The sequence below is a fragment of the Argopecten irradians genome, chromosome 8, assembly GCF_041381155.1.
Source record: "Argopecten irradians isolate NY chromosome 8, Ai_NY, whole genome shotgun sequence".
Lineage (NCBI taxonomy): Eukaryota > Metazoa > Mollusca > Bivalvia > Pectinida > Pectinidae > Argopecten > Argopecten irradians.
The window spans coordinates 21,156,638-21,170,196 of NC_091141.1; the positions used below are offsets into that span (position 1 = coordinate 21,156,638).

At 39.6% G+C, this 13,559-nt stretch overlaps 1 protein-coding gene across 4 annotated transcripts in view; it reads left to right on the forward strand.

The window, feature by feature from the left end:
• LOC138329648 (protein sister of odd and bowel-like) overlaps nt 1-13,559 on the forward strand; it is a 108,772-nt gene that overhangs the window by 78,199 nt on the left and 17,014 nt on the right. Inside the window, exon 5 of one of the 4 annotated variants that reach the window (XM_069276809.1) lies at nt 12,134-12,660. The exons of 2 other annotated variants lie outside the window; for them this stretch is intronic. In XM_069276809.1, coding sequence (XP_069132910.1) covers nt 12,134-12,648 — 515 coding nt within the window. In that variant the 3' untranslated portion in view covers nt 12,649-12,660. Of the gene's footprint in view, nt 1-1,001; nt 3,068-12,133; nt 12,661-13,559 lie in introns of those variants that run through there. One more of the 4 variants, XM_069276802.1, reaches the window with a different exon arrangement.

The following is a 13,559-nucleotide window of genomic DNA, read 5'->3' on the forward strand; positions in this document are numbered from 1 at the left end:
TTTGTACATATATCGGAAAAAACCCAGTTCTAATGGAATTTAGATCAGTCGGTTTAACTGTGATGTGCCTGAAAAGCCCATGTCGGTGACATGTGTGTGAAATTTCCAAACTCGCTCGCTGTCCGCCATTACACATTGTGGTCAAACTTCTTGTATGCCGAACCCTGTCCCTTGCTCATAGAGTAATGCAACTTTTGGCTATAACTCCTCAAATCGACAATAGTTTGTTTACCTTATTAGGTGAATTATCTTGACTCAAATCTTTTTATGTCCTTCGAAGTGGTTATGTAGTTCATTTGTTTAACGTGCGTGACTTTGGCTCGGGTATAGGTACAGCGTCCATATTCTACCTACTTAATCGTATTGATCAACGATTTGATATTTCAATGATATTAATTAAAATACTTTACAATGACGTTGAATTTGTCAATGTTTAACGTTATTTGTTTCATAAGAAATATAGAACAATACATTTAGGCCATATTTCACTTCTTGGTTATGTAAAAGAATTAGCCTGAGTGAATTGTCCCTTTAAAGATGAAAGGTCGATGACTACAGAAAACAAGTGGACTAGAGATTTAATGGGGTCAATGGCAAAAAAAGACAGAATATCAAGGATTTTACAGTTCAAGGGTCATAGGAGGTTAAGGTCTTACAGTAGGTCTCTACATTCACATTGAGGATAATGGACTGTACCTAAGATTAAAAGGAATAAGTGTAAGCTTTAAGAAGGACAGAATATATGAAGATGAGAAGACGACATAAGGTATAAGAATTAATATTTCTCATTACAATAACAAGTTCTGAAGATTCAGTTCTGTGCTAATTGGTGCATTTTCTGGTGTAATAATATGAATAATATGTTGTCTTATTTAGTATTATGAGAACTGAACGGAGATGGGTATGGGTTGTTTCAGTTGTATACTTTGAGTGACGTTATCAACTTAAAGGTGTTCTTTTTAAATATTTATAATACCCCCAATATTTTATTTATTTTTCAGATCCCAAAGTGAAATTAGAAACATCTGAAATGGGTTCCCTTGAAGTTTCATCCCCATATTTACAGACGGTTGATTGGCCCGAGGAGGGGTTCCCCCCGGGCTCTGAGCTCACGATGGCGGCTATGGCAACCTTGTCTGGTCCTGACAACACGATGACCTTGACCCCTTGTGGCCCTAACACGGAATGTCCAGAGTGTGATTTTGTGACTGATAGTGTACAAGTGATGATAAAACATAGACAGACCCATTCTGTACCAATATTTAAATGTTCTAAGTGTCCTAAATCCTATACAAACAAAGCCCAGCTCAACAAGCACGTCAAACTCAAACACACGGGTCAAGGTCACCTAGTGTGTGACCACTGTGGTAAAAAGTACACCAGTAACACTGGACTACGCATGCACAAACAGAGCGTGCACGAGCAGCGCTTTAACTTCCAGTGTGAGATTTGTGATAAGAAGTTCATGCATCTTAGTCATTACAAGGGTCATGTGAGTTCTCACTACTCGGTCAAGTCGGAGGTTTGTACCAAGTGTGGCAAGAGTTTCCGTTTCTCTCAGGATCTGTCACGACATACAAAAATTTGTGGCAACCAAACACCGTCAATGAGGAAAAGGACCAGCAACATCATGTGAACTAAAAACTGAAAACAGTCAACAACATCAAATTCACAATTTTGAAAAAAAAAAAATATAATGTAATCTAGAAGTGTAGAAACGAGACAGAAAATGTGCTGTAATTCAGTGCTTTAGTTTTGGCCAGAATTTCCATTTGACACTGGATTACGTGTATGATGATCCTAACTATCACGATGACAATACAATGGCATGGTACTGATAATGTTTAACTATTGTTCCATATGACTAATGGTATCTTTATACTGACAAGGCAATTCATTATCCTTAGAATTTCTCACACAACACTAAATCCAATTAAACTGTAGAAGTATTCTTTCCACTAGAAGATATTTTGAAGGTCAACAGACAAGAAAAAGTATGTCTGTATAGCACAGTGGTCTTTATACTCAGGTCAGATCGTCTTTGATTTGATAATTAAGGATCTGCAGAAAGCGGTCTTATTAAGCAGGTGGTCTTTATACAGAGGTGGTTGATAAGACTAGTTTCCATGTAAATTTTGGTTTGTTACCTGTTAAGAACATTTTAAAGCTGATAACAGACGAGTCTGCCCCAGGTAAATAAGGTTGCCTTTAAATGCAATGGTAGGGTCTTCCTGCAATATTATTATGTATTACCCGATACAAAATGGTATATAAGGTTGAATTGTAAATGGTCAGGGAAATAGAAGCTAACCTATATAATAAATATGTTTGTAGTCATGCAAGTCAGGGAAGCCACCTGTGACGTTAACTTGATGTGACTATCTCACGGATAGCTTGTAGGGCTAACTTGATGTGACTATCTCACGGATAGCTTGTAGGGCTAACTTGATGTGACTATCTCACGGATAGCTTGTAGGGCTAACTTGATGTGACTATCTCACGGATAGTTTGTAGGGCTAACTTGATGTGAATATCTCACAGATTGCTTGTAGGGCTAACTTAATGTGACTATTTCACGGATAGCTTGTAGGGCTAACTCGATGCGAATATCTTACGAATAGCTTGTAGGCTAACTTGATGTGACTATCTCACGGATAGCTTGTAGGGCTAACTCGATGTGAATATCTCAGGGATAGCTTGTAGGACTAACTTGATGTGACTTTCTCACTAATAGCTTGTAAGGCTAATTACTTGATGTGACTATCTCACAGATAGCTTGTAGGGCTAACTTGATGTGACTATCTCACAGATAGCTTGTAGGGCTAACTTGATGTGACTTTCTCACAGATAGCTTGTAGGGCTAACTTGATGTGACTATTTCACGGATAGCTTGTAGGGCTAACTTGATGTGAATATCTCACAGATAGCTTGTAGGGCTAACTTGATGTGACTATCTCACAAATAGCTTGTAAGGCTAATTACTTGATGTGACTATCTCACGGATAGCTTGTAGGGCTAACTTGAGTTGACTATCTCACGGATAGTTTGTAGGGCTAACTTGATGTGACTATCTCACGAGTACTTGTAGGCTAACTTGATGTGACTATCTCACGGATAGCTTGTAGGGCTAACTTGATGTGACTATCTCACGGATAGCTTGTAGGGCTAACTTGATGTGACTATCTCACGGATAGCTTGTAGGGCTAACTTGATGTGACTATCTCACGGATAGCTTGTAGGGCTAACTCGATGTGACTATCTCACGGATACTTGTGACTACTCACGAGCACTGATGTACTATCTCACTTGATGTGGTCTAACTTATGTCTATCTCACGGATAGCTTGTAGGGCTAACTTGATGTGACTATCTCACGGATAGCTTGTAGGGCTAACTTGATGTGACTATCTCACGGATAGCTTGTAGGGCTAACTTGATGTGACTATCTCACGGATAGCTTGTAGGGCTAACTTGATGTGACTATCTCACGGATAGCTTGTAGGGCTAACTTGATGTGATACTATCTCACGGATAGCTTGTAGGGCTAACTTGATGTGAACTATTCAGATATGTGGACTTGATGTGACGGATAGCTTGTAGGACTAACTTGATGTGACTTTCTCACTAATAGCTTGTAAGGCTAATTACTTGATGTGACTATCTCACGGATAGCTTGTAGGGCTAACTTGATGTGACTATCTCACGGATAGCTTGTAGGGCTAACTTGATGTGACTATCTCACGGATAGCTTGTAGGGCTAACTTGATGTGACTATCTCACGGATAGCTTGTAGGGCTAACTTGATGTGACTATCTCACAGATAGCTTGTAGGGCTAACTTGATGTGACTATCTCACAGATAGCTTGTAAGGCTAATTACTTGATGTGACTATCTCACGGTTTGGTTGTAATTATTTATGTAGTATGATGAAAGTATGTTATTCATTGTGTATGGAATGTTTGATGGGAGAAGCTGACAGTTGATAGTGTATGTGTTTGATGGGAGAAGCTGACAGTTGATAGTGTAGGATGTTTGATGGGAGAAGCTGACAGTTGATAGTGTAGGATGTTTGATGGGAGAAGCTGACAGTTGATAGTGTAGGATGTTTGAGAGTTTCTATGACAAGATTAAACATATATATATATGTGAAAGATTGTGCTGATTTGAAAATGTGTTGCTGTATCTTTTGAATGGGAGTTATACTAATATAGGCAATGCCTGTTGTTTGATCCTTTTTCGTTATTCGAAATAAAGTTTGTTGAAATTAAGAATGGGAGTTGAAACAAAAACGTTGTATATAATGTTGTTTGTAAAAAAAATGAACATGGAAGGAAAAGTTGATCTTTGAGTATGTTTTGTATAACTTTCTCTGGTTATAATATTGACCTTTATTGGATAGTCACAATGTTGATCATTGAAATAATTTTGTATAATGTAATTGATATGGTCACAATAATTACATTGCCACTGCACAGTACCTATATGTTGCTATGAAGCCCAATGTATGTTATTTTCTAATTTCAACACTGGCAGTTAGGCTCTGGCGTACTTATACCATAATCAGAGTTCAAGATTTCAAGAAAACACTGGGTTTAAGCCAGTGTGAGAATTCATTGCAAACATGTTAAAATATTCTTTAAATCGATCAATATGAAAATATATTCTAATTACAATATTTGAAATGGATTGAAATGTTGTATTTATCTTTGTATAATCTACTGTTAATGTTTAGTCGGTTGTCAATGACAACACACCAGTAGCCAGTGCCACCCAGTATTTCCTGCCAAATTATAGGCTGTTCTATCGACCATATTTCTCTCTATGCAGACGTATTAAGTTTTGTTTTCATGTTTGCTTTTTATCTATTTTCTTTTTAAATCAATAATGACTAAATATAAATTTAAACAATGATTGTCTAATTTTGACATGCATTGATATGTAACATACATTGGGTGTTTTAGCATATATCTATCATGGTGCGCTAACGCACACCACTGGATATGAGAGAACACCCAATGTATGTTCACACCAATGCATGTCAAAATATGACAAACAATGCTAAAATATACTGTAGAGTTTTTGTGTTACGTTTTACTGGACCACACTTTGTCAGTGCCCACTCCCTTCCTTTTGTTTATATTCACTTTAGTTATACTCGATATACTTTTTGATGTTTTCACCAATAAAATGAAAAAAATATATAAAATATTGTTATGTCATATGTAAACAACCATTAATTTGTTCGTGTCGCAACGTAAATTGGACGTGGCTGAGTGATTCAACATCAAGTTAGACAGTATTTATTCTGTTTGGAGGGTGTGGGTTTTATTAGTTTAACATCCTATTAACAGCCAGGGTCATGTAAGGACATGCCAGGTTTGTTGGTGGAAGAAAGCCTGAGTACCTGGAGAAAAACCACCAACAAGCGGTCAATACCTGGCAACTTTCCCACAAGGGAATCAAATTCGCAACCCAAAGGTGGAGGTCTTGTGGTAATATGTCAAGACATCTTAATCACTCGGACACCACAGCCCCATGTTTAGAGGTTGGTGCTCACTGTAAAGTAATATTCTAGCACATATAAATGTAACGCAACTATTTGGTAAGACCTTTTTCGTTTAAAAGGTTATAGGTGAGCTGTATTTCTCTTTAACACCTGAACAACTAATGATACCTAATACCCAGGACTAGACAGCCTGCATGTACAGACCAATTTTATGACGTCACAATACCAGACAATAATGTGCCTACCTTACCTAGGACTAGACAGCCTACATGTACAAGACAATAATGTGTCTACCTTACCCAGGGCTAGACAGCCTGCATGTACAGACCAATTATATGACGTCACAATACCAGACAATAATGTGTGTACCTTACCCAGGGCTAGACAGCCTGCATGTACAGACCAATTATATGACGTCACAATACCAGACAATAATGTGTCTACCTTACCCAGGGCTAGACAGCCTGCATGTACTCACCAATTATATGACGTCACAATACCAGACAATAATGTGTGTACCTTACCCAGGGCTAGACAGCCTGCATGTACAAACCAATTATATGACGTCACAATACCAGACAATACTGTGTGTACCTTACCCTGGGCTAAACAGCCTGCATGTACTCACCAATTATATGACGTCACAATACCAGACAATAATGTGTGTACCTTACCCAGGGCTAGACAGCCTGCATGTACAGACCAATTATATGACGTCACAATACCAGACAATAATGTGTGTACCTTACCCAGGGCTAGACAGCCTGCATGTACAGACCAATTATATGACGTCACAATACCAGACAATAATGTGTGTACCTTACCCAGGGCTAGACAGCCTGCATGTACAGACCAATTATATGACGTCACAATACCAGACAATAATGTGTCTACCTTACCCAGGGCTAGACAGCCTGCATGTACAGACCAATTATATGAAGTCACAATACCAGACAATAATGTGTGTACCTTACCCAGGGCTAGACAGCCTGCATGTACAGACCAATTATATGAGTCACAATATGCATGTACAGACCTGCAATTACAGACCAATTATATGATGTCACAATATCAGACAATAATGTGTGTACCTTACCCAGGGCTAGACAGCCTGCATGTACAGACCAATTATATGACGTCACAATACCAGACAATAATGTGTGTACCTTACCCAGGGCTAGACAGCCTGCATGTACAGACCAATTATATGACGTCACAATACCAGACAATAATGTGTGTACCTTACCCAGGGCTAGACAGCCTGCATGTACAGACCAATTATATGACGTCACAATACCAGACAATAATGTGTGTACCTTACCCAGGGCTAGACAGCCTGCATGTACAAACCAATTATATGACGTCACAATACCAGACAATAATGTGTCTACCTTACCAAGGGCTAGACAGCCTGCATGTACAGACCAATTATATAACGTCACAATACCAGACAATAATGTGTCTACCTTACAAAGGGCTAGACAGCCTGCATGTACAGACCAATTATATGACGTCACAATACCAGACAATAATGTGTCTACCTTACCCAGGGCTAGACAGCCTGCATGTACTCACCAATTATATGACGTCACAATACCAGACAATAATGTGTCTAACCTTACCCAGGGCTAGACAGCCTGCATGTACAGACCAATTATATGACCTCACAATATCAGACAATAATGTGTGTACCTTACCCAAGGGCTAGACAGCCTGCATGTACAGACCAATTATATGACGTCACAATACCAGACAATAATGTGTCTACCTTACCCAGGGCTAGACAGCCTGCATGTACAGACCAATTATATGACGTCACAATATCAGACAATAATGTGTCTACCTTACCCAGGGCTAGACAGCCTGCATGTACAGACCAATTATATGACGTCACAATACCAGACAATAATGTGTCTACCTTACCCAGGGCTAGACAGCCTGCATGTACAGACCAATTATATGACGTCACAATACCAGACAATAATGTGTGTACCTTACCCAGGGCTAGACAGCCTGCATGTACAGACCAATTATATGACGTCACAATATTAGACAATAATGTGTCTACCTTACCCAGGGCTAGACAGCCTGCATGTACAGACCAATTATATGACGTCACAATACCAGACAATAATGTGTGTACCTTACCCAGGGCTAGACAGCCTGCATGTACAGACCAATTATATGACGTCACAATATCAGACAATAATGTGTGTACCTTACCCTGGGCTACACAGCCTGCATGTACAAACCAATTATATGACGTCACAATATTAGACAATAATGTGTGTACCTTACCCTGGGCTACACAGCCTGCATGTACAAACCAATTATATGACGTCACAATACCAGACAATATGTGTGTACCTTACCCAGGGCTAGACAGCCTGCATGTACAGACCAATTATATGACGTCACAATACCAGACAATAATGTGTGTACCTTACCCTGGGCTACACAGCCTGCATGTACAAACCAATTATATGACGTCACAATACCAGACAATATGTGTGTACCTTACCCAGGGCTAGACAGCCTGCATGTATGGACCAATTATATGACGTCACAATACCAGACAATAATGTGTGTACCTTACCCAGGGCTAGACAGCCTGCATGTACAGACCAATTATATGACGTCACAATATCAGACAATAATGTGTCTACCTTACCCAGGGCTAGACAGCCTGCATGTACAGACCAATTATATGACGTCACAATATCAGACAATAATGTGTCTACCTTACCCAGGGCTAGACAGCCTGCATGTACAAACCAATTATATGACGTCACAATATCAGACAATAATGTGTCTACCTTACCCAGGGCTAGACAGCCTGCATGTACAAACCAATTATATGACGTCACAATATCAGACAATAATGTGTGTACCTTACCCAGCTCTAGACAGCCTGCATGTACAGACCAATTATATGACGTCACAATACCAGACAATAATGTGTCTACCTTACCCAGGGCTAGACAGCCTGCATGTACAGACCAATTATATGACGTCACAATAACAAAATTGTGTACCTTACCCTGGCTAGACAGCCTGCATGTACAGACCAATTATATGACGTCACAATATCAGACAATAATGTGTGTACCTTACCCAGGGCTAGACAGCCTGCATGTACAGACCAATTATATGATGTCACAATACCAGACAATAATATGTGTACCTTACCCAGGGCTAGACAGCCTGCATGTACTCACCAATTATATGACGTCACAATATCAGACAATAATGTGTGTACCTTACCCAGCTCTAGACAGCCTGCATGTACAGACCAATTATATGACGTCACAATATCAGACAATAATGTGTGTACCTTACCCAGGGCTAGACAGCCTGCATGTACAGACCAATTATATGACGTCACAATACCAGACAATAATGTGTGTACCTTACCCAGCTCTAGACAGCCTGCATGTACAGACCAATTATATGACGTCACAATACCAGACAATAATGTGTCTACCTTACCCAGGGCTAGACAGCCTGCATGTACAGACCAGTTATATGACGTCACAATATCAGACAATAATGTGTCTACCTTACCCAGGGCTAGACAGCCTGCATGTACAGACCAATTATATGACGTCACAATATCAGACAATAATGTGTGTACCTTATCCAGGGCTAGACAGCCTGCATGTACAGACCAATTATATGACGTCACAATACCAGACAATAATGTGTTGTGACCTTACCCAGCTGTAGACAGCATGCATGTACAGACCAGTTATATGACGTCACAATATCAGACAATAATGTGTGTACCTTACCCAGCTCTAGACAGCCTGCATGTACAGACCAATTATATGACGTCACAATACCAGACAATTATGTGTGTACCTTACCCAGCTCTAGACAGCCTGCATGTACAGACCAATTATATGACGTCACAATACCAGACAATAATGTGTGTACCTTACCCAGCTGTAGACAGCATGCATGTACAGACCAGTTATATGACGTCACAATATCAGACAATATGTGTGTACCTTACCCAGGGCTAGACAGCCTGCATGTACAGACCAGTTATATGACGTCACAATATCAGACAATAATGTGTGTACCTTACCCAGGGCTAGACAGCCTGCATGTACAGACCAATTATATGACGTCACAATATCAGACAATAATGTGTGTACCTTACCCAGGGCTAGACAGCCTGCATGTACAGACCAATTATATGACGTCACAATACCAGACAATAATGTGTTGTGACCTTACCCAGCTGTAGACAGCATGCATGTACAGACCAATTATATGACGTCACAATTCCAGACAATAATGTGTGTACCTTACCCAGCTCTAGACAGCCTGCATGTACAGACCAATTATATGACGTCACAATACCAGACAATAATGTGTGTACCTTACCCAGCTCTAGACAGCCTGCATGTACAGACCAATTATATGACGTCACAATACCAGACAATGATGTGTGTACCTTACCCAGGGCTAGACAGCCTGCATGTACAGACCAGTTATATGACGTCACAATATCAGACAATAATGTGTGTACCTTATCCAGGGCTAGACAGCCTGCATGTACAGACCAATTATATGACGTCACAATACCAGACAATAATGTGTTGTGACCTTACCCAGCTCTAGACAGCCTGCATGTACAGACCAATTATATGACGTCACAATACCAGACAATAATGTGTTGTGACCTTACCCAGCTCTAGACAGCCTGCATGTACAGACCAATTATATGACGTCACAATACCAGACAATAATGTGTTGTGACCTTACCCAGCTGTAGACAGCATGCATGTACAGACCAGTTATATGACGTCACAATATCAGACAATAATGTGTGTACCTTATCCAGGGCTAGACAGCCTGCATGTACAGACCAATTATATGACGTCACAATATCAGACAATAATGTGTGTACCTTACCCAGGGCTAGACAGCCTGCATGTACAGACCAATTATATGACGTCACAATATCAGACAATAATGTGTGTACCTTACCCAGGGCTAGACAGCCTGCATGTACAGACCAATTATATGACGTCACAATATCAGACAATAATGTGTGTACCTTACCCAGGGCTAGACAGCCTGCATGTACAGACCAATTATATGACATCACAAGAAGAATACCATAACAGTGTTGCCATGATATTAATAGTATTACAATGCATCATGTCAACATTGTACTTTTATGCAATGTGAACAGTAAAGCGAACAGGTTAGGAGAAAAATATTTATTCACTCCATTGAGAGCGAGACAATGTAAATCTCAACTCTCAGGGTAGGATTTCTATGATATCTAACACTCAGCAAGCCTTGTGTCGATAAGTATAATGATTTTACCCCTCAGATTAAGATTTCTCCGCCTTGTCCTCAAGGGGATGAAATATTCTATCAATCTTAGACAAGATTGATCAATAGAGGTGTTACTTGACAAGACACCATACGTCTCAAAACAATGTCTCAAGAGAGATTAAGTTACCACAATTGTACATGATTTGAGTTGTTACACATTAATAGACTAGATATTCAACCATAAAAGCCAATAATATTTTATCTCTTGTGTAGTAGTCAAAAAGACTGCATCATCTTTGAGAACAGAGAAATGCCACCTTTTGAGAACTTTGAGAATCTTTTGACATTAAATAGCTGAATTCCTTTTACAGCCTTATTATATTTCTACTATTAAATGATGATTTCCTGTTTTCTAGGAGGCTAGCTTCCCCGCCGGCCCTCCCCCCTCCAACTCTCCACCAAATATACAAATAATTTATTCATTCCAATATAAATTATACACATCTCACTGTATACTGACTATTGCCACCAGGTTTCATTGCAATCCCTCCAGTAGTTTAGGAGTAGGCATTTAATCATTTTTAACAAAGGGACATAATTCTAAAAAAAAAAATGGAGGTGATATATTGTTCCAATATAGATAACACACATTGACCCTGTATAAGGCTTATTGCCAGCAAGTTTAGTTGAAATCCTTATATTAGTTTAGGAAGAGTAGTCAATAATTGTGTCCAAGGACAAACAGACGGACAAGTATAAAGTTCAGTGAATTATACTGATTATAGGAAGCATACAAATTTTCTGTTTGAAGAAATTCTATCTTTGGTAACACATAGAAAACAAATGGTACCTATATCTTCCATAGAGACAGCTGTTTGGGGTAATGGAGGGGTTAGGTTGTTTTACATACAATGTCAGAGATTATAACATACATAAAGTGATGTAGATATATGTACATACCTAACACCCACCTATACCATGTTTGTATAATGCTGACATTTTGTCCAGTAGAAGGTCATTGAGTTCCTGCCCCACAATTCAATACAGATTTCTTTGTGTGGTACAGAGAAAGATGACAGTACATCTTATTCTGCTTCGAGAATCATTATTAGTTTAAAATGTCATTACCTATTGGATAGCTTCTGTTGTGTTTAAAACCATTATCTGGTGAAGGGAACTATCTAACAATTTCTCATTAATGAAAGTTTCATAACTTTATTCATTACATGTTTGTGCCTGATTAACAACTTGGTGATAGTATCTTCCTGCCACTGTTGTCTCCCCTTGTTACTGGTTATCTCCCTTACCCATCTTTGTTTTATCTCCTGTCTAGGTGGGCTGAGCCCAGGGGGAGAGGATGCCCTGTTTGGACCGGTGAGGACCGTGAAGCGGTACCCCTGTTCTGCCTGCCAGAAGATCTGTAAGTCCCCAGAGGACCTGATTCAGCACCAGACCATACACCAACAGCCTGTCATTGTCTGCCGCATCTGTGAAATTCTGCCGTTTGCTACCCAAGAAAATCTGAAGGACCATCTACTCCAGCACCACGGCCAGGAGTTCACACATTTCTGTTTCGAGTGTGGTAAGGGTTTCAAATCTGACGCCGGTATAAAGGACCACCAGAAAGTCTACCATGTGACTTCTTTGGAATGTCCTGTGTGTGAGGTATGCGGGAAATCCTTCGCTCTCCGGAATCGTCTTGTGGTACACATGCGAAGCCATTCCCACCAGCGTCCATTCATCTGTCCTCACTGTGGAAAGGCCTACAAACACAAGCATGGATTAAAGACTCATATTCAGACTAGTTGTCTCCCTTCTCTAGGGGCCAACAACTCGGGTGACCTGTAGTGAATTCACATGGTAGGTGTTGCCATTACCATCATTATAATGTTCAGTAATGGATAACCTAGATTCTGTAAGGGCTGAAACGAAAAAGTAATAATTATGTGGTCCATTAAAACAGGATCCAGAAAGGAACAATATTTCTCTGGTTACTGGTTTAGTGGCCTGTCAGTGATTGAAACCTCTTTCACCATTAAGTCTATACTTGTTAAAAACTTGTAACCCTAGTGGAAACTTCTAATAGTCATACAAGTTTTTATATCAATGACAGTTAGAAGGGTCCAATGAAAGTGTTTGACAGATAAATCTGAAAGTCATCCATAAGGATTAGGATTATCCGTGGTTTTACAATTACATGTCTGCTTAAATCACTTTGGCTGGTCATAGATTTAGAAATTATCCTCTTATGAGTTAACAGGTTCAACTGTATACTGTATTTCATTATACCTTACTTACATGAGATACATGTATAAACATTATGATGGAAAGATGATGTGGGTATAGTCCATCTTTAGGACTACATTTTCCTCGGTGACTTTCTGAGTCCTACCCAGAGGCAGGTTGGGTGTGAGCAGTAGCTCAGGTGTGACCGATAGGTCGGTCACGTGTGACCGATAGGTCAGAAGTGGCTGGTGGGTTAGGTGTGACACCTGTGGACCTGTGGATTAATTGTATATAGGAAATGAAAAGCAGGTGATGCAACATGCATATTATACTTATTGCATTTTAAGTAACCAAACCCCAGAAATTTGAACTGGGCAAATCTTATTGTCATATACAGGTATACATGATCAATTTGTATCATTTGGTAGGATAAATCCACAAATTTTATTGTGTGGCAGAGATGACAGAGAACCCCCATTAATTTGTATCATGTGGTGTTATAAACCTCATCAATTTGTATCATGTGACAGGGA